We start from the raw sequence: 20,793 nt of genomic DNA on the forward strand, positions 1-20,793 counted from the left end.
GGGAGGGTTTTCCGGGGCGTCGTCGAACCATTTTTCTTCCGGGCCAAAAGAAATGGACGGAGGCTTCTTAGAGTTTCGCACCAACGAGGAGGAGACCGCTAAGACCTTAGCATCTTTCTTGTGCGCCGATCGGGATTTTGGCGCGGTGTTTTTGGCTGTTACCACGTTTATCACCGTGAGGCCGTGGTCTCTATTTTCTGGCTCTTGTCACCGCTTTGCCGAACGGGTTTTGGCTTCTTCGTCATGGTCGCGATAGCGTCTCCTCGGCTCTCTGATAAGATGGGAGAATGCTGCTAGCTTGCCTTCCCTTATTGCTTGTTCCAGTGCATCTTTCAGGTCAAAGCAGTCCTGCGTTTGGTGGCCGTAACCCTTGTGGTAGTCGCAATAGAGGTTCTTGTTCCCTCCCTACGGTCCTTGAGTGGTCGGGGCTTCGGCAGGATCCCCTTCTCGGCTATTTGTTGATAAACTTCCATGATGGGAAGAGTGAGTGGTGTGTAGTTGGCGAATTTCCCGACCCGGGGGAACGACCTGGGAGCCTTGTTTGGCGCCTCCTCCCTGGTTTGCTCTTTCAGTCTTTCTCCGTTACCGGGTTGCCGAGATTGGGTGTAGCCGGACTGCCGTTTATTGGCAGCCACGACTCGGCTGACTTCCTCATCGTTTATATATTCTTTAGCTACCGTCTGGATCTCGTGCATCGTCCAAACCAGTTTCGTGGTAAGGTATTTGCGAAAGTTTTCGTTGAGGAGGCCGTTCGTCAGACAAAGGCTGGCCACCGAATCGGTTAGGCCGTCGATTTCCAAGCATTCGTCGTTGAACCGATCCAGGTATTTTCTGGTCGACTCTCCCTGTCTCTGGGTTACCCCCAGAAGGTTTATCGGGTGCTTTGCCTTTGCTATTCATGTTGTAAATTGGGCGAGGAATGCACGACTGATGTTCGAGAACCCGTGGATGGATTCCTGGGGTAAGCCGTTGAACCATCTGATCGCGGGTCCCGCGAGGGTCACCAGGAAAGCTCGGCACCTCACCTCATCCCCTACACCCTCTAGATTCATCCTTGCTTCAAAGGCCGTGAGGTGTTCTAGGGGGTCTTGAGTTCCATCGTACCTCATGTCCGTTGGTTTGTCGAAGTGCTTCGGCAACCGGACTTCGAGGATGGAATGGTGGAACGGGGTGGTGCCCATTATTACGGGTTGTCGTGTCCTATTGGACCTCCCGTCTTCGCGACCTCGTGCTGTGCGGCGCGTCTCCCTGCCTCGGGAGTAAATTATCGTGTCATTCCGTCTCCTCGGTATCGGAGATTCTTCCCGGGTGCTTTCCGCTTCCGTCCGGGATGCGGAGGTGCGTCGCAGACGGCTTCGGGAGGAGTCTCTTTCTTGGCTTTCGGAGGACGGGGTGTAATTGGGATCGGTAGTTCGTCCGTCACGCTTCTGGTCGGCCAATTGCCGCTCCAAGTTCTGGACCCTGTGACGTAGCTCTTGCATTATTATGGTGCTGTCGCCGCCCGTTCCTCCGAAGGGTCGCGCCCTCGTGTGTTGTCCAGTGTGTTGTCGGGGGGACCTTCGTCGTCCTCTTAGTGAGGCGACAGAGGCCGCCCCTTCCGCTCCGGCTCCTCGGCCTTGGTCTCCGGGACCCGGCACAACATCCATTGGGGCGGTCCCCACAGACGGCACTAATGTTCGGTAGTCGGTTGCCGGACAGGTCGGGTGGTTATGGGATGGGGTGAGGACGCCTCACTCGCGGTCGTGCTAAGCCCGGATTTGTCGTGTAGCCGAGCTCCCGTTTTGGAGGAAAAAAGGGGGGTGCCACCTGCAAAGACACTCCGACGCTCTAGTCAGCTAGTGTGCTGGCGGGGAAAAATGATAGGAGAAAAGATGACGTACCTCGGGGGAAGAGCCAATCTTCCCTTTATATACGTCAGTAGTGGGCCCCTCATGGGGACAGGCCCATATTCTCAAGGACGTTGTCCTGTAGCCGCCTGTGAGGCGTACAAGACGCGTGTCCGGGTCGGTTGGAGGGCGCGGAACCGGGTCGGGTGGAGCTTGGGCCGGGTTGACCCGTGGGAATCCTGGGCCAGGCCGTAACATATATAAATCTAATTCATTTAGAATTTTTATCTGATTATATCTGTATACTTAAATAGTTACAAAAATCACATATTTATATAATTATATAATATATAATTTATTATATATAATAAGGATATAAGAGATGTTTGATACATAACTTTTTTTTTTCTTAAATATTTTTATTATATATAATCCATAACAATGTTATTTGTAAGATTTGGATTAAAAATATGTTAATTTGAGTATGACACATTTACCATCCTGATATATTATATATATAGTCTTTGGTTTTGATCATGAATTGGTTATTTATTTACGGTAGTTACTACGTAATTTCTGTTCTAACCTTTGAGTAGTTTTCAAGTTGAATTCAATTGCGACATTTTGATTTTGAGTCAACTGACATGATTTGCTTGTTTGTTTGATTAAAGATCCAGTAAACACGGCCAACAGTTAATAAGTGTTTTTTTTTGTGACTAAATAGAAAAAAAAAAGAAAAAGAAAGAGACAAAATTAAATTAATTGGCTAGGTTCATATCTAAATCTATTATTAGATGTTGAAGCTCACTCCATGGTTGGCTCCAATTCGAGTGAATGTCCGCGACAGAAGCAGCTGCTTTAGCCATACAATCTGCAACACTATTTGCATTCCTCTTAATTAAAAGAATAGATACTCTCCAATTCCAATTCATAATCTCCTGTATATGCTTTGCCAAATCTCATTCCGGAATATTCTTACCAAGCATTCTTTGGTTTACCAAGAAAACTGCTTCTAAATAGTCTGTTTCACAAATAACCTCCGGAAATCCACTCTCCCAAGCAAGAAGTAAACCTCTCTAAATTGCATACAATTCAGTAAAAAGAACACTGCACACTTCGACTTTTCCAATGCAACCTTTCAACCAACATCCATCAGGATTGCGAATGATACAACCAAACCCAGCATAGCCAAAAGGAACAAAATAACTAGCATCACAATTCAATTTAACAGAATGAACTGGAGGTGGAACCCAATGCAAACAAAGCGAAGGAGGAGACAAAGATTGATGCATAGCAAAAATAGTGTGAAACTCCCTTACTGAACTACGAATCAAACTCACCACTTTATTAGCACTCCAAGAATCATCTATATTAATAAATAAATCATGATTCATGCTTCTCCAAATCCACCAGATGGTCGAAAAGAAAAGAAAAACATCTCCACTCCTTGCACCTCTGTAGAGCCAATCATGTAAATCCGAGTTATCTGAATATAGGCCTAAAAGGTTCCAGACCTCCTTGGCACTAGGGCACTCCCGAAGACAATGAAGAATAGATTCAAAACCATTCTGACACCGATGACAGGTGCTAGATAAAGCTAAGCCACGACCCAAACGAAACTCTGCCGTAGGAATAGCATTATGAAGACTGAGCCAAATTAAGAACTTGTACTTCTCAGGAATATGCAGTCGCCATACCCACAACCAACTATCATGCTCATTCCAGTCAAACTTTCTTTTGGCTAGACAACTGTACCCACTCCTAGCTGAGTAAAGTCTAGAAGATGCCACACCCCACGACCAACCCGAATTCTCTCCAGCATTCAAATCTGGATTATAAGCATTCAAACGCTGTTTGACATCTTCTGGAATGATAGAGAAAATATCATGGAGATTCCATTGACCATCTTTCCAAACGTCTCTAATAATTAAATCAGAGTCAGATATATGTACAAAAGGGACATCTTGAGCAATTGGGCCCTCAATACTCCAATTGTCAAACCAAAAAGATTGATCAAGTGACCCAACGCACCAAGAGAAGGCATCCTTAAGAGCACCAAAAGCCTTTGAGATACTCTTCCAAACATGAGAAGCTTTGCAAGGGACAGGGCCATCTAAAACTCCCTTATTCCTCAGATACTTTGCCCTCAATAGAGCAACCTAAGGCTTGTCCTGACAATGAAAAAGTTGCCAAACTAATTTACCAAGTAAAGATATATTAACACACGCAGGATCTCTAACACCCAGGCCACCAAATTTCTTTGGAGTGATCACGGTCCTCCAATTAACAAGAGAAAGACCTCTACCATCAACTTGACCCTTCCAAAGGAACTGTCTCATCATAGAAGACGATTTATCGCAAACCCAATTTGGAAAAAAAATATCTGCATATGATAGACAGGAATGGATGCTGCAACAGAATTGATCAGGCAAAGTCTCCCTGCTTTATTTAGAAGCCTTCCTTTCCAATTAGCTAATCTTCCCCTCACCTTTTCAATCACCGAATGAAAAGAAGCCCTACTGGTACGGGAATGATTAAGGTTAACTCCAAGATATCTTCCTAAGTCCAAAGCAAACCGTATTGAAGAAACACTAGTAAAAATATCTCTTCTATGAGCAGTCACATTTTTATAACAAAAAGCTTTAGACTTTTCAAGATTTACTTTCATACCAGATGCCTTGCAAAAAATGTTAAGAGAATGCATGACCATTTGAACCTGACTCTTTGTAGCCTGACAGAAGAGTAAGAAATCATCTGCAAACATCAAATGAGAAAATTTTGGGCCACCCCTAGTGACAGAAATTGGTTTCCACATACCCTCGGCAACCTTATTAGATATATAGCAAGCAAGTCTTTACATACAAAGCACAAATAAGTAAGGAGACATTGAATCACCCTATCTAAGCCCCCTTCTAGGAGCAAAACTATCCAATCTATTTCTATTCCACATAATAGAAAGAGATGATGCACGGACACAATTCATAATCAAATTAACAGTGATGATAGGAAAACCAAAAGCAACGAGAGTACTCTCCAAAAACCTCCAATCCACCCTATAATAAGCTTTTTCAAGATCAATTTTAAAAGCAAGAGTACCTTGCTTGGATTTTGTGTGCTTCATGAAATTCAGAATTTCTTGGGCCACAATAATATTATCAGGAGCACCACAACTCGGAATAAAACCTCCTTGTAAATGACTCACAATATCTGAAAGAAAAGGCCGAAGTCGATTAATCAAAATTTTGGTGATAATTTTATAAACAACATTACACAAGCTAATAGGCCTGAAATCCTTCATAAAGGTAGGGTTATCAATTTTAGGAATAAGTACAATCAGAGTTTCCATGATGCTAAGATTTAAGTACTCTCCCAAAAAAGTGCTCCAGACAATATTCCAAATTTCAGTGCCTACTATCTCCCAATATTCTTTAAAAAAATAAGCTTGAAATCCATCTGGACCAGGAGCCTTAAAAGAGTTCATACTGAATACTGCTGACTTGACTTCCGCAAAAGAGACAGGGTCAGTTAACCTAACACAAGCCTCAGTGCTTAGAGTGGGCATCGGAACATCCCCTAAATAATCAATCTCAACCTCTTCCGTTGTACCAAAGAGATTCTTGTAAAAAGAGAGGGCTTCTTCTTGGAGAATATATGGATCAGTAGACCAAGACCCATCTCTAACATATAATCCATGTACTCTATTATGGTTTCTACGCACCAAAGTCTGAAGATGAAAGAATTTAGTGTTTCTATTCCCATACTTGACCCACTACTCTCTAGATTTTTGGTACCAAAAAAGTTTTTCTTGCAATAAAAGCCTATTATAATCTTTCCTCAGTTCAGCTTCTTTAATTCTCAGAGATAACACATTGGTAACCTCCACACGCCGTTGAATCTGATCAATTTGATATTCCAGCTTACTTTTTCGCACAAAAATATTTCCAAAAATATTTGAGTTAAATTCCAAAGAAGCATGTTGAACCATCTTAAGCCTTTCAGTAACGCCTCCAAACTCTTGATTCCAAGCCTTATTCATAACATGTTTATAAGAAGAATGTGTTGCCCACGCAGCTTGGAACCTAAAAGGACGAGAATCTTTCACTCTGGGGCCACCATGACAATGAACTAAAATAGGACAATGATCAGAATGAAGCCTGCTAAGAATTTCAGAATAACCCTCAGGAAATATTGTCATCCACACCTCATTAACTAGAGCTTTATCCAAATTTTTAACCAAGTTCCTACCAGCCTAAACTCCTCTATACCAAGTATATCTCCTACCAGTCACTTTAAGATCAAAGAGCTTACAGTCATCTAGAGTAGTAGCTAATAGACTAGCTCTATGAGAAGAAAAATAAGCACCTGTACTCTCGTTTGGTGCCACAATCTCATTAAAATCACCAACGGTCATCCACGGTCCATTATGGCCTGAATTAATAGCACGCAAATGATCCCAAAGCATACTTCTTTTTTCGAATTGAGGACTCCCATATACTGCACTACAAAGTCAAACTAAGTTACCCACACTCACTTTCACTGTGATACATTGGTCAATTTGGTCAATAATCACACAAGAAGCATTAGCAATAGAAGATAGAAACCAAATGCCACCCCTGTGTCCTACTGCTTCCTCAATACCAACACAATGAAAACCCAACTTATCCCAAAAATTCTTCAAATTACTAAACATGGTATGAGTCTCAAAGAGAAAGAAGAATGATGGTTTATATATTCTCACCAAATTTTTGCAATGCACACGGGCCATCTTGTTAGACGCACCCCTCACATTCCAGGCTATGATATTGAAACTATCCATAAAAAATAGCAAAAAGGGAGCTCCAATAACAAACCCGAGACTCAACATGATGTCCCTGTCTTCGATGATCTTGCCTTTAATGAACTCTCAAGTTGCATCCCAATTTTTTCTGTCGAAACTTGCGCCACACCCGCCATCGATTCTCCATCCTTATCTATTGGTGAATTCTGCAAAGAGTTTAGACGAGGACGCTTTCACACAGTGCCATTTGTTGTCTCACTTTGCTGTTGATGATGAACGTTGTGCCGGGTCCCTGAAGAAGCCACACTTACCGGTTTTCCAATATTGATGCCCCTGCTTAATTTTACTTTGGATCCAATAGCATGTGTTGTACGTTGGTGATTAGGCCTTGTCCAAGTATTGGTAGCCTTGTTAGGAGTCTTCTTTACTTTTGGTTGAACCTGATGGGTGCTAGGAGAAGGCTTTTGACCCATTTTATACTTTCCTTTCCTAATCACTTGAGTCCAGCCTTCCAAATCCTCATGTTGTGCATGGTCTACATGAACAGCATGTAAATCACTCTCCACCAAATCCGGGATAGTAACATTTATAGTCTCATCTCCAAGATGCTTGCCAAAATTAAAACTTGCCTTTTCCACATGTACTGGATTTTTTGAATTTGAGCTTTCTGGCTGCTTTGCTACATCGCCGACCACCTTGGCATTAGTTCTTCCTCCCGCATTGCTGTCAGTCTTGCACACTTTCATATCATGACCAAACTTGAGACAGGAGCCACAAATAAGGTGAAGACTTTCATATTCAACCTCATATTTAACACCTTCAACAAGAATCTTCTTAGTCACTAGCAATCCTAAATCTATCTAAACATAGGCTCGAGCATATCGTCCTCTTTAAGCTAATTTTGTTGCCAAATCAACCTTAACGGGAATGCCAACTACAGCCGCAACACGGAGCATTGCATCTTCTTGGTAGCACCAAATTGGTAATCCGAAAATTCTAATCCACACTAAAGTTGTTCCAAAACAGTTTTTATTTTATCTAAACTCTTGATCCCAAGGCTTCACAGCCACATAATTTCTCTCGATCATCCATGGACCTCCTAAGAGAACTTTTTCTCGCTCCTCAGCCATATCAAACTTCACAAGAAAGTAGTCAAATCCCACGTCCAATAAATTAAAATCTCCCTTAATCCACCATACCGTTCGGAGTATACGAGACAATGCAATGTAGCTATAATGTTTACCTAGCACCATAATTACTATAGTATCCTTATAAAGTTCTGCCAAACAATTCTTAGCTTATTGGGTAAACGTGACACTCGGTGGCAAGAGATCTCCTTGCTTCCCAGAAACTACTCGGTGGCATGATGCATGAATTAGAAAGTAATAATTGCAAACGACTGAAGATCAATAATTCAATTTGACTCTGATTCTTTTAGTCTTTTTTCAAATAATTTTTTATTTTTATATTTTTATTTTTATTTATATTATGTATTTCTATTTTAGAATAAAAACCAAATAAAACTTAAAAATGACCATATGAACGTTAATAGTGGGAATGTGGGATTTTTATTTCTTTCTCAAAGTTCCATTTTAGTTTTCTCCCATAATATATAAACTCAGGGGTGTCAAAAATCTCCAGAAGACGGAGATCTCTGTGGATACCACCCCGAATGGGACCCGGTGATGAGAAATTTTTTCTGTGGAGATTTTTCTTACTTTATTATTAATACAGGAGGTATTTTAATAATTTTACCCATTAAAATACCCTAAGTCCCCTAACCCTATTATTAGTCTCTCATATTCTCATTCTTTCCTTCTCACTTTGCGATGTCTACTACAGTACTACTATATTCACCGTCATCGGTCACCACTCCTGCCACCGGCCACTCCTGCGCCACTCGCCACTACGTCGTTCTCTCTCTTCAGGCGCGGTGTTTTTTTCCTCTCCATTTCTGCATCTGCGTGTTTGCTTCCGCCTCTTTGCTGCTCGCCACGTTGCATCCCACTGCTCCATCATCTCTTCGATGCTCGCGTCTACTGGAGAGCATAGCTGCTGACGCTGAAACAGCCACCGGTTATCCCTCTTCTAGTCCTCTTCCTTCTTCCCATCAACTTGACTTCAGGTTAGATTTTCTCTCCTTCTATGTATCTGAAGCAATTAGACATATAGGGTTTATAATTATGAAATAGTTAGGATTTGATTTTGTTAATTATAATTTCTATGATTCTGAGTTGTTGGATTTGGTTAGGGTTTTGTAAATTTCTGGTTTTCTGCCTGTAGTTATTTTGGTTGTTTTGAGTTGATTATGTGATTCAATTTGAGTTGAAAACTTTAATTATGTAGTTTTAAGTTGTTGGGTTTGTTTACTGATCTTATTAATTTGAATTTGCTTGTTCTGATTTTGTTAATTTATTTTTTCTTGTACTGATTTTGTTAATTTATTTTTACTTGTACTGATTTTATTAATTTATTTCTGATTTTGTAATTTAATTTATTAATAATTTTGCTTGATGGATTTGTACCAATTATTCTTCCGCTTAATTTGACCTATTTCCTTCTGTTATCATCATTTTTAATGTATGTTGTCTGCTGTTGGAACAAATCATTTTTCTGCAACAAATAGGAAAACTCTTTTTAAATGCAGTGTTTGCTTGCTTAAGCATTTTCCTTTCATTGTAACTCATATATTGGAATCAGACTTAATCAATTGGAAATGAAAATCATCGAGTTATATATATGGTGATCTAATCCATTATTCAATATTCCCAATGCAGTTATATATATATATAAAACCTACTTTCCCTCAAATCAAGTTCTGTAGTCCACTGTTGTATGTAGTCCGATTTCAATAGCTAATCCATCAACTAGAATTCTTGACCCAGTTAATGATTTTGTTAATTTATTTTGACTATGCCACTTGTTTAGTTATTATTTCATCATCATCATCACAAACTTCATTCTACTATGTCACTTGTTTAGTTATTATTTCATCAGTTTTTTTTATTATATTCTATCTATCAGTCCTTAGCTATATTGTACAAATTATAAATATTTATAAATTTTTAATTTGATACTGTTTTGCTGATTTTGATTTTCTATTCATTTAACTTGAGTTTTGTCTTCTTCAACTGTTCTTTTGCTATTTCTTTTTTTATATATCTTTGTTTTTTGTTAATTTATTTCTAATTTTATAATTTAATTTATTAATAATTCAGAGTTAATTCTGAGCTGGGTTTAATTTATTTTGGCTTGTTTTAATTTATTGTTTATGTATTGATTTTTAATTTAGTATTTTTGTATTAAATTTTACTGTCTAGGATGAATAGCTTTAGTTCAACTCCTATTGAAAATAATAATGAGATAGAACCAACTCAAGATGATGAGGGTCAAGCAATTGAAGCACATGTTCAAGGAACACAAGAAGAAGGACAAAAAGAAACACAAGAGGGAGGACAAAAAGCACATGTTTAAAATTTCGTTTTATGGATTATGATTTTTTATTTTATATTTCTTGACTTGTAAGTTGTAATCTTGGATAAGATATGTATGTTTGTGTGTTGTAATAATGTTTTGTGGTTTTTTTTATATTTTTTAAAATTTTTTATTTTAATTTTCATATAAATGTTCAATATAAAGAGATGGGGAATGAAGACCCACGAGAAACACGGGGACGCGGAGAATGAAGATGGGGCCAATTATCTCTCCATGGTGGGGATCGGAGCGAGGACGGGACAAAATTTGAGGACGGAGACAGGAGTAGGGAGGCATCCCCCGCCCCGCCCCCGCCCCCGCCCCCGCCCCATTGACATCCCTATATAATATATAGCTTCATATTGCAAACACTTTAGACTTTACTTCAACGTTTGCAATTCAATTAGAATTTTGGAGTTCTATTGGAAATTAATACTTTAAGTCTAATTTCCACCTCATAAAAATCCAGGCAACACATTGCATATTGCATAATATTATGTATGAGAAAGTATAGGGAGCCAATGACCTAAGCATACAATGTGTACAATGAAAGTTTAGAAAGTATTAGAGATATGATTATTAGTGTTACATTGTCTTATCAGGTTACACTTTTGGGATGAGTGGTTTCAGGACATGGTATTAGAGTTCTAGATTCAAAAGGTCAAGAGTTCGAACATTGGTAAACCCAAAATTAGCTTTTTATAACATGAGATGTTTATTATCCCTGGTATCCGGATGGTTATTCTGGATAGTATAGGTGATGTTCATTTTATTCATAAACCAAAGATTTAGCCCATTGTACACATTGTACGTTTAGGCCATTAGCTCCCTAACACTACTCATTATGTATTTCTATGATTCCATTTTGAAAGTGTGCATCACTTAATAGTAATAGAGTTTAATTATTGATTGGTAAATGTGATAATAAGATGTAGGTTTTATTTTTTTAAATAAATAATTTTAGTTTTGAATAAACAAATCTTTTTATTTTTAAACAAAAAGACAAAATTATAAATTAGTAAAACAATAAAATTAGATAACTCGGTAATTTTTTAACCAAACTCAATCTAATCTTATTGTACATGCAAACGTTGAAGTAAATTAGTGTTTTTTTTTGCAAAAGAAGGCACGTTGTACATTGGAGAGTGAACAAGTGAAAATTAGTGTTTTTTTTTTTAACATTAAGTGAAAATTAGTGTTGAGTTGGTTGGTTGCAATTGAAATGAATGAACATAGGGTTAGACATTATGTACCTAAATATTAGTCTAAAACCAAAAAAAAAAAAAAAAAAAAAAAAAAAAAACCACATAGGCAGGTTAAAAAAAAAGGTTCACGAGTTAGGGTAGCGTGGGTTAGGCAGATTTTTTATTTTGGCGGCTAAGATAGTCTGGCCCCATCAACTTATTTTGGTGAGTTAAGTGGACTGACCTAGCATATTTCGGTCTGTTTGCTATCTCTATCTAAAATGTAAAAATAATGATATATATCCAAATAATAATAATGAATTTAATCACGGAAAAAACTGTCCCTCTAAAATCAATTGATGATTTTATATTTATAACTTCAAAAAATATAATTTTTAGGGTAAAGTATTAAATTGGTTTTTTATGTTTGGGTTTAATTCTATTTTGGTTCCTAAGGTTTGAACTTAGAAGTGTCCTATTTACATCCAAAAAAATTTTAATTGACCTAAATCAAGTCCTGTCATCAAGTCATGATAAAATAAGTAACGGCGTGTCCTACGTGGCCGTTTAAAGGGTTTGTGGTTAATAGACGTGTAAGTATTCCTGCGTTGGGACTTAGAATGCATACACTCACACTGACTCTTCTTCTTCTTCTTGTCAAGCACGATACCAAAAAAGAACCCAAATCTTATCAATCCTCAATCAAGAGTTGCGATTCAAGTGTAGAGAAATGACATTGGCGGTCGCTCGTAACTCGTATACAAGTTCTACCCGTGCGGTTAGTTTGAAACCTTTCAACGCTTGAAGAACGACGTGTCAGGTATTCATGAATAAAATCTCCTCTACCCATTTGGTTCCCATGTTAATGCATAATGTATGTGATGTTGCTGTATGTATGATTATATTTTTTATAGTTCAATATTCGTTTCTTGGTTTGATTTGGGATTTTTTATTTTGTCCTAGTGAATGAATTTATGCCTTTCTGTTATTGTTGATCAACGTGAGAATTTTATTGAGTAATTTATGTTTATCTGACAGGTTGTTGAGAGAACGAGTTATTTTAGTGTCAAAATACACAATGGTAAAAGATTTGTATTTGATGGTGAACTTTTACACTATATGGGTGGTAAGACTTTTATTATAGATTATTGATATGAAAATAGGTGGAGTAAGTTTGAAGCTACTGAAATAGTAATTAAATAGGACTATTTGACAGAAAACATCAGTATGATGTGATATAAGTCTCTAAAAAAAGAAACAGAAGATGAACTAAAAATGCTTCAGACAAACTAAGATACAATAAAGATAGTCAAAATAAGACTGAGGGACAACTTAGTGAAACTTTTGTTGTTCACAAAAATGGTCCTACTACCAGGAGAAATTGTACCATTAAAAAAGTTAAAGAAGTAGATAGTGGTGAAATTGGTGACGGTGAAACCATAATATGTGGCATGGGGATAATTTTAAATCAAATTCAGCCTTTTTTTTTTTTACCATAAAAATGGTCAAATATAAAAATAATTGAGCCTATTGAATCAAATAGTTTTTTAAAAATAAAATAAAAATAATTAATTTTGTAACTTTTTATTTAAATATTTAAAGTTAAACAAACTAAGTTTGACCAACAATAAAAAAATAGGTTTAATTATTTTGCAGGTTTCAATAATTTTATCAAATTTTTAATTAGATCTTTATATTTTTTTTAATTATGTTTCTACATCAATTTTTTTTTAATTTAAAATAAATGTTAATAAATTGTGAATTTACTTATATACCATTGTCTTCATTTTCGGAGACTCTCAAGCTCCATCAATGGCTTCCTCAATCCCCTTCCTCTTCATCTTCAGTCTCTCTGTCATCTTTCACTTTACTACCTTTCCAAGCGAATCTATCTCCGATGCTGCCGACATCCTCGCCAACTCAAGCTTCGTCTCCGTGGCCGTTACCCTCCAAGTTCTGGCGGAATTCCTCTTAGAGAAGTCCCCTTCCATCACCATCTTCGCCCCCATGGACTCCGCCTTCAAGAAGTCCAATCAGCCCTCTCTCAACCTCCTCTGCTTCCACCTTGCTCCTATTCCCTTATCGCCGTAGAGCCTCTGCCTCTTCCCAGCTGGTGCTAAGATCCCTACTATGCTCCCGGGCTAGTTCCTCGTCGTCACCATGGTGCGGAAATTTACAACCACAAACTAACCAACAAGTGCACCGAGTCGTACCAAGTAATATCTCAAGTGAGTGAGGGTCGATTCCACGAGAATTGATGGATTAAACAACAATGGTTAAATGATTTACTTAGTTTGGCAAGCAGAAAATGGTTTTGAGATGTTCAAAAGGTTTTAAGAGTGACTTCAAAATATCAGAAGGCAGGCACGCAAGTAAATAAGTTGAAAATAAAATATGGGAGAAAACAGTTAAGGCTTCAGAGTTATCTATTTTCCGGATTGAATTTTCTTATTAACTATTTTAATCATGCAAGATTTAATTCATGGCAAACTATATGTGACTAGATCCTAATTCCTTAGACCTTCCTAGTCTTCTCTAAAATTCATTAACGGCCAATTCCTTGGTCAATTAATTCCAATTACAAGCTGCATGATCAAATTCCAATTTATATGCCACAAGAATCCTAATTATCCAAAAGTAAAGGGATTATATGTCACGTATCCCGTTAAATACAACAATTAGAAATTCAGGATAATATGTTTTCAAGCTATTGTTCAAGTAGAGAGCTTTTTCAAGTTATACAAGAACTCAATTAGAACATGGGTCATACTTCCGTTTCACCCAAATTCATAAAATAAAGAACGAAAATAATTATTGAAATATAAATTAAAACATGAATTAAAATAGAAAAATAATAGTATCAATCTATACCATAGACAGAGCTCCTAACCTTAACAGTGGAGGTTTAGTTGCTCATGGTTCAGAGAGAAAATAAGGATTTAAGTAAATTGGGCTGAGGTGGAATGAAAAGTTAACTAATGGAATCCTTCCAGAAGAGAACTCTTCTCTTTTATAGCTAATCCTAATTAATTTAAAATCTAATTTTTAAAACTAAATAATATCTTTTCCTATCCTTCAAAATAAAAATTAAAGTTTTAAATCAGAATTAATTATGGCAATCAGCAAGTCTTCAATTGATGGATGGAGACCACTTGATTCCTTCACTTTGCAGCCTCTGATATGTGCTTTCTGGGCTGAAAACTGGGTCAAAAGTAGCCCAGAAATCGCTGGGGGCGAATTCTGAGTTTGCAGTATGTCGCGCATGTCACGCGTACGCGCCAGGTGCGCGTGCGCGCCGATAGACTTTTTGCCAATGTGTACGTGCGCGCCCTTAAACGCTAGATCAACTATGACAAAATATATATAGTTGCGAAGCTTTGGATGTTATCTTTCTAATGCAACTAAAACCGCCTCATTTGGACCTCTGTAGCTCATGTTATAATTGATTGAATGCAAAGAGGTAAGGCTTGACAGCTTTGCGATTCCTTCCACTTTTGCATGCTTCCTTTCCATCAAATCCAGCCAAATGCTACCTAAAATAAATAGAATTGCACAAGACTGAAAGTAGCATCCATAGAGGCTAAAAGATAATTAATTCTTGATTAAACCCAACAATTTAAGTACAAATTCACTAGGAAAAGATAGAAAAGATGCTCACGCATCACAACACCAAACTTGAATTGTTGCTTGTCCTCAAGCAACCAAAACTAATATAGGCTTAGGATGTGAATTTACATGAGAATGAGAGTTCGATTAAGCTCATGTCTCTTCTTATAGTGGGGTTTATAACTGCAATCCTGAATAGGTTTGGCATCTCACTCTCCTTTGAATCAGAAATATGTCATTGTCATTCGGAATTAGAATCCGAATAATATTATGAATTATCTGATCTTTATATTTCAGTTTAATCCTTGAACACAGCAAGATTTACTTTAATTTATTTTTCTTTGGTGCTTTGCACCTTGAGCCTAGCCGTGACTTTAAATGTTTTGTCTCAAGGTTACTTGACACAGAAACACCACAAGCACTTAACTGGGGAACTCTCTTTAAGTTCTGATTTTTCTTTCAGTTACTCCCAGACAGTGGTGCTCAAAGCCTTTGGCATACTCTATTAAACGCACTAGGTCTCGACTCTAAGTGTTCTGTCTCAAGGATTACTTGACACAATCACACCACAAGCATATGACTAGGGAAACAACTCTTTGAGCTTTTAATCATGTTTGACCTCCCTAGTCATTAATGCTCAGAGCCTTGGACCTTGCTTTTATAGTTTCTTTTTTTTTTGTTGTTTCTTTTACTTCAAGGATTAAATTTTTGTTTATTTCAGAGAAGTCATAATAATTCTCTAAATTCATGTTCCTTATACATCAACATCCTTTGATTCAAATTCAAATACACATTGTTCATATCATGCATTCAAAATCACAAATAATACCACCACATTTAAGTAAATAAGACTACTCTAAAAATTAAACTCAATCTCTCATGCAATACATCACTTCTTTTTCTTTTGAATTCAAGCTTAGTGAGCAATACATGAGACAATAATTTTTTTATATATATAGTACTAAAGATCATGCAGGCAATCAAAGCAACAGAGAACAGAAGACAACACAATAAGAACAGAAGAGAAATAGAATGAAAGTAACTCAACCACCTCAGTTATGCTGGTGGCCATCTCATTCCTCCATGAAGAACATTCATCTCCCTTTGGTGCTAAACATAAAAGCCATAACCGAAGCGTCAACACCAAACTTAAAAGTTTGATTGTCCTCAAGCAAAGAAGAACTGAAAACAGAGAGAAAATAAATAAATAGTATGATAAAAGAAGAATAAAAAGATAAAAGAACAAGAGAGAATTAGAATTTGGGAGGGAGAAAGAATGAAAATAGGGCGGCATGTTGAGTAATTGATGGGGCGCAACTGACGCGGACGCGCATTTCATGCGTGCGCGCGAGTTGCGACAAGGGAAAGGGACGCGAATGCGTCCAGTGCGCCTGCGTGTGGATTGCCAAGTGGTGAAAAGGATGCGTACGCGTCAGGGACGCGTACGCGTGGGTCAATCTATGCTTCTAGCATGAACCCAGCGCGAGGCCAGCACAACTTTCAGCCATGCACCCATTTACGTCGATTTTTAAGGCACGCGTGCGCACCATGTACGCTCCCGCGTGAATTGCCGAGAACCAGAGGGACGCGTACGCGTCTGGTACGTGTACACGTGGGTGAGCTGGTGCGCGAGGCATGGTTCCTGCACAACTCCAGCGCAACTTTCTGTTCGACCTCACTCAATTCGCATTCACTACGAACGCAGACGCGTACTAGGCGCGGGCGCGTGGAATGCTTTTTTTTTTTTGAAATATCCGGTTCCTGTTCTAAAATGCTGCATGATCAGAAAAATAGTGAAAACTCAATAAAAATCAAATAAGTAAGAAAACTACTACTACGAAAAATAACTAAGGATACGAAATTATCGGGTTGCCTCCTAACAAGCGCTTCTTTACCGTCACTAGCTTGACGGTCAGCTCCTCTAAGGAGGAGGAACATAGGGGCTCAGCTCTTCACCCCTTACTTTGAACTTCTTTCCTGTGTAGCTCAATATGCTCCAAAGAGAGGATTCTATTTACTGTATAAATCCATGCTGGATTGCTGGTCAACACCACCTTCATTCCTGAGGAGAAACCTTCAGTGGAAAACTTTTTGTTTCTCCATTCTCTGGGTACTTTCTTCTTTTTGGGGACCTCCTCCTTGGTAGATGATGCATTTCCAACACCAAACTTAGGTTTGATGTCAGGAGGAATTTTATTAATTGTTACCAAGGGAGGTTTGAGCTGCAGATTCTGCTGTGTATTAGTATGGGGTTTTTGAAGGGTTGGATCAATAAGTTCAGTCTGCATGCACCTCTCTTCTTCACTTGCTGAATGTACATCTTTGAAAACATGGAAGACTAGTTGCTCATCATGTACTCTAAGCACTAATTCGCCCACTTCTATATCAATCAGAGCTCTTCCAGTGGCTAAGAATGGTCTTCCTAGAATTATAGAGGCATTCTCATCCTTTTCTGTGTCAAGAATCACAAAATCTGCTGGGAGGAAGAACTTACCCACTTTGACCAAGATATTCTCCACTAATCCGTATGCAGGCTTCATAGATTTGTCTGCCATCTGTAATGCTATCTTTGTGGGTTGTGCCTCTTGGATTTGCAGCTTCTTCATCACAGATAAGGGCATTAGATTTATGTTTGCCCCCAGATCACATAGGGCTTTCTCAAAGGTTGTGCTCCCAATGGTGCATGAAATTTGAAAGCTCATTGAATCTGGCATCTTCTTTGGTAAGTTATTCTGAATTATGGCACTACATTCCTTAGTTAGGACTGCTGTCTCATCTCCCTTTAAACGCTTCTTCTTTCACAACAGCTCCTTCATGAACTTGACATAGATAGGCATTTGCTCCAAAACCTCAACAAAAGGAATATTGATTTGCAACTTTCTGAAGACTTCTAAGAACTTTGAAAACTGCTTGTCCTTGGTCTCCTTTTGAAGTCTCTGAGGATATGGCATTTTAGACTTGTACTCAGGAGCCTTTGGCAATGTAGGATAAGTGTCAAGAGAGTCTGGGAATGGGTTGTCCGCACGCTTTGGAGGGGCGTGCTCTACTTCTTCCTTCTTCTCCTCTGGAGCCTCTTTTTCAACTAACTCTTTATTGACCTTGGTCTCAGAGCCAGCTATTTTACCACTTCTTAGTTGAATAACCTTGCAATCTTTTTCACCTGGCTCCTCATCAACTTGTACTTCCATACTTGCCACTTGTCTACTTATCAAGGTGATAGCCTTGCATTCCTCTCTTGGATTTAAAATTGTGTTACCAGGCAGGCTATTAGTTGTCCTCTGATCAATTTTATTAACTTTTGTAGCTAGTTGACCTATCTGAATCTCCAAGTTCTTGATTAATGCTCTGGTTTCTTGTCTAAAACTTGCCAATATTGCTTTCAAATCATTATTCTGCTGGGGCTGAGAAGTTGCTTGCTGAGATGACTGAGACTGGTGGCTATTAAAATTATTCTATTGAAAACCACCTTGAGAATTGTGATTAAAATTTTGTGGCTTCTGAGGTTGCTCTCTCCACCCAAAATTTGGGTGATTTCTCCATCTCTGATTGTATGTCTTAGAATACAGATCATTATTGGGATTTCTAGGACCACTCTCCATGTAATTGACCTGTTCAGAAGAGGATTGAACATAATCATAATTATTATTTTGCACAAGATTACCTGTCATGTCATAAGGGAACTCTTGAGGTGGATTTTGGGTGTTGATAGCTGAGACTTGTATGCCACCCATCTGTTGAGTAAGTAGATTTATTTGCTGAGACATAAGCTTGTTCTGGGCAAGAATAGCATTAAGAGTTTCTACTTCCATAACACCCTTCTTTTGAGGAGTCTCAGAGTTCACAGGATTTCTGTTAGATGAGTATAAATATTGGTTGCTAGCAACCAATTCAATAAGCTCAATAGTCTCTTCCGATGTCTTCTTCTTGTGCAGTGAACGACCTGCAGAATTATCTAAGCACATCTTGGACATTTCACACAAGCCTTCATAAAAGATATCTAGTTGGGTCCATTTGAAGAACATGTTCGGAGGACATTGCCTAGTCAGTAGCTTGTATCTCTCCCAAGCTTCATAAAGAGTTTCACCATCCTTCTGCCTGAAGGTCTGAACTTCCACACTAAGCTTAGTCAGCTTCTTTGGTGGAAAAAATTTAGTAAGAAACTCAGTAACAACCTTGTTCCAAGTATCTAAACTCTCCTTGGGTTGGGAATCTAACCATAGTTTTGCTCCATCTCTCAGAGCAAACGGGAAGTGCATGAGTTTGTACACCTCTGGGTTTACTCCATTTGTCTTCACAGTATCACAAATCTGTAGAAAATTAGAAATAAACTGATTTGGGTCTTCGTGGGGAAGACCATGATACTGGCAGTTTTGTTGCACCAGGGTGACCAATTATAGCTTCAACTCAAAGTTGTTTGTAGCTATAGGAGGCACCACAATGCTTTTTCCATAGAGATCTGCAGTAGGAGCAGAATAAGAGCCAAGTACTCTTCTTTGTTGTTCATTCACATTCGGGTTTGCCACATTGGTATTATCAGCATTGTTAGGATCCATAGTGGATTCTGTAGCCTTGTAGAGTCTTGCTTGTTGCAAATGCCACCTAAAAGTTCTTTCAGGTTCAGGATCAAAGTCTAAGAGATGTTCTTTGTCTCTGTTCCTGCGCATAAACAAACAGAAGACAAAAAAAGATGGAACTCTCTACGTCAGAGTGCAGAAAATTCCCAGTGAAGTAACCTGTGTAAAGAGATAAAAATATTGAATAAAACAAACACTGAAATTCGAACAAAAATTTTGAGATTTATCAAAAAACATATAAGAGAAAAAATTTAAAATAAAAATAATTAGGAGACACAAAACTTAATTTCAGCAATTAAAAAAAATATATGATGCAAATTTTCGAAAATTAAAGACAAAAATCAAATGGAACTAATAAAATAAAAAAAAAGAAATTAAAAGAAAGAACAATAACGTAAAAAATAAATAAATAAATAAATAAAACAAAATAAAACAAAAACGTAAAGTTAAAATAAAAAGAATGTAAAAGAAAATTAAAAAGGAAGATAAAAATAACAATGAACGTTTGTTTTTTTGTTATTTTGTTTTTTTTAAACTAAATAAAAAAACTAAATAATAAAATGAACGTTTGTTTGTTTTGTTATTTGTTTTTCTTTTTTTAACTAAATAAAAAAAACTAAATAATAAAAATAAAAAAACAAGGTACATAGGGGAGGGGAAAAGTGAACGAAAGGAAAAAAAACGTAAAGGAAAAAAAACGTAAAAAAAAATGAAAAATAAAAATTAATAATATTAAAAAAATAATTAAAGAAAAAAATTATCTAATCTAAGCAATTGAACAACAAGTAGTTGCCAATCACATTCAATCTCCGGCAACGACGCCAAAAATTTGGTGCGGAAATTTACAACCACAAACTAACCGACAAGTGCACCGGGTCATACCAAGTAATACCTCAGGTGAGTGAGGGTCGATCCCACGAGGATTGATGAACTAAACAACAATGGTTAAATGATTTACTTAGTTAGGCAAGCAGAAAATGGTTTTGAGATGTTCAAAAGGTTTTAAGATGTTCAAAAGGTTTTAAGAGTGACTTCAAAATATGAGAAGGCAGGCACGCAAGTAAATAAGTTGAAAATAAAATATGGGAGAAAACAGTTAAGCCTTCAGAGTTATCTATTTTTCGGATTGACTTTTCTTATTAAATATTTTAATCATGCAAGATTTAATTCATGGCAAACTATATGTGACTAGACCCTAATTCCTTAGACCTTCCTAGTCTCCTCTAAAATTCATTAACTGCCAATTCCTTGATTAATTAATTCTAATTAGAAGCTGCATGGTCAAATTCCAGTTTATATGCTACAAGAATCCTAATTATCCAAAAATAAAGGGATTATATGTCACGTATCCC

The 20,793-nt window shown here is 37.7% G+C and overlaps 1 protein-coding gene across 1 annotated transcript; it reads left to right on the top strand.

The window, feature by feature from the left end:
* The first annotated feature begins 8,412 nt into the window (after positions 1–8,412).
* Positions 8,413–10,338, top strand: LOC130983216 (uncharacterized). Its single transcript, XM_057907409.1, has 2 exons — positions 8,413–8,728; positions 9,924–10,338. The coding sequence occupies exons 1-2, from the start codon at positions 8,433–8,435 to the stop codon at positions 10,075–10,077; spliced, it is 450 nt and encodes a 149-aa protein (XP_057763392.1). The 5' UTR covers positions 8,413–8,432; the 3' UTR covers positions 10,078–10,338.
* The last annotated feature ends 10,455 nt before the right edge of the window (positions 10,339–20,793 follow it).

This window comes from Arachis stenosperma, chromosome 5, assembly GCF_014773155.1.
Source record: "Arachis stenosperma cultivar V10309 chromosome 5, arast.V10309.gnm1.PFL2, whole genome shotgun sequence".
NCBI lineage: Eukaryota > Viridiplantae > Streptophyta > Magnoliopsida > Fabales > Fabaceae > Arachis > Arachis stenosperma.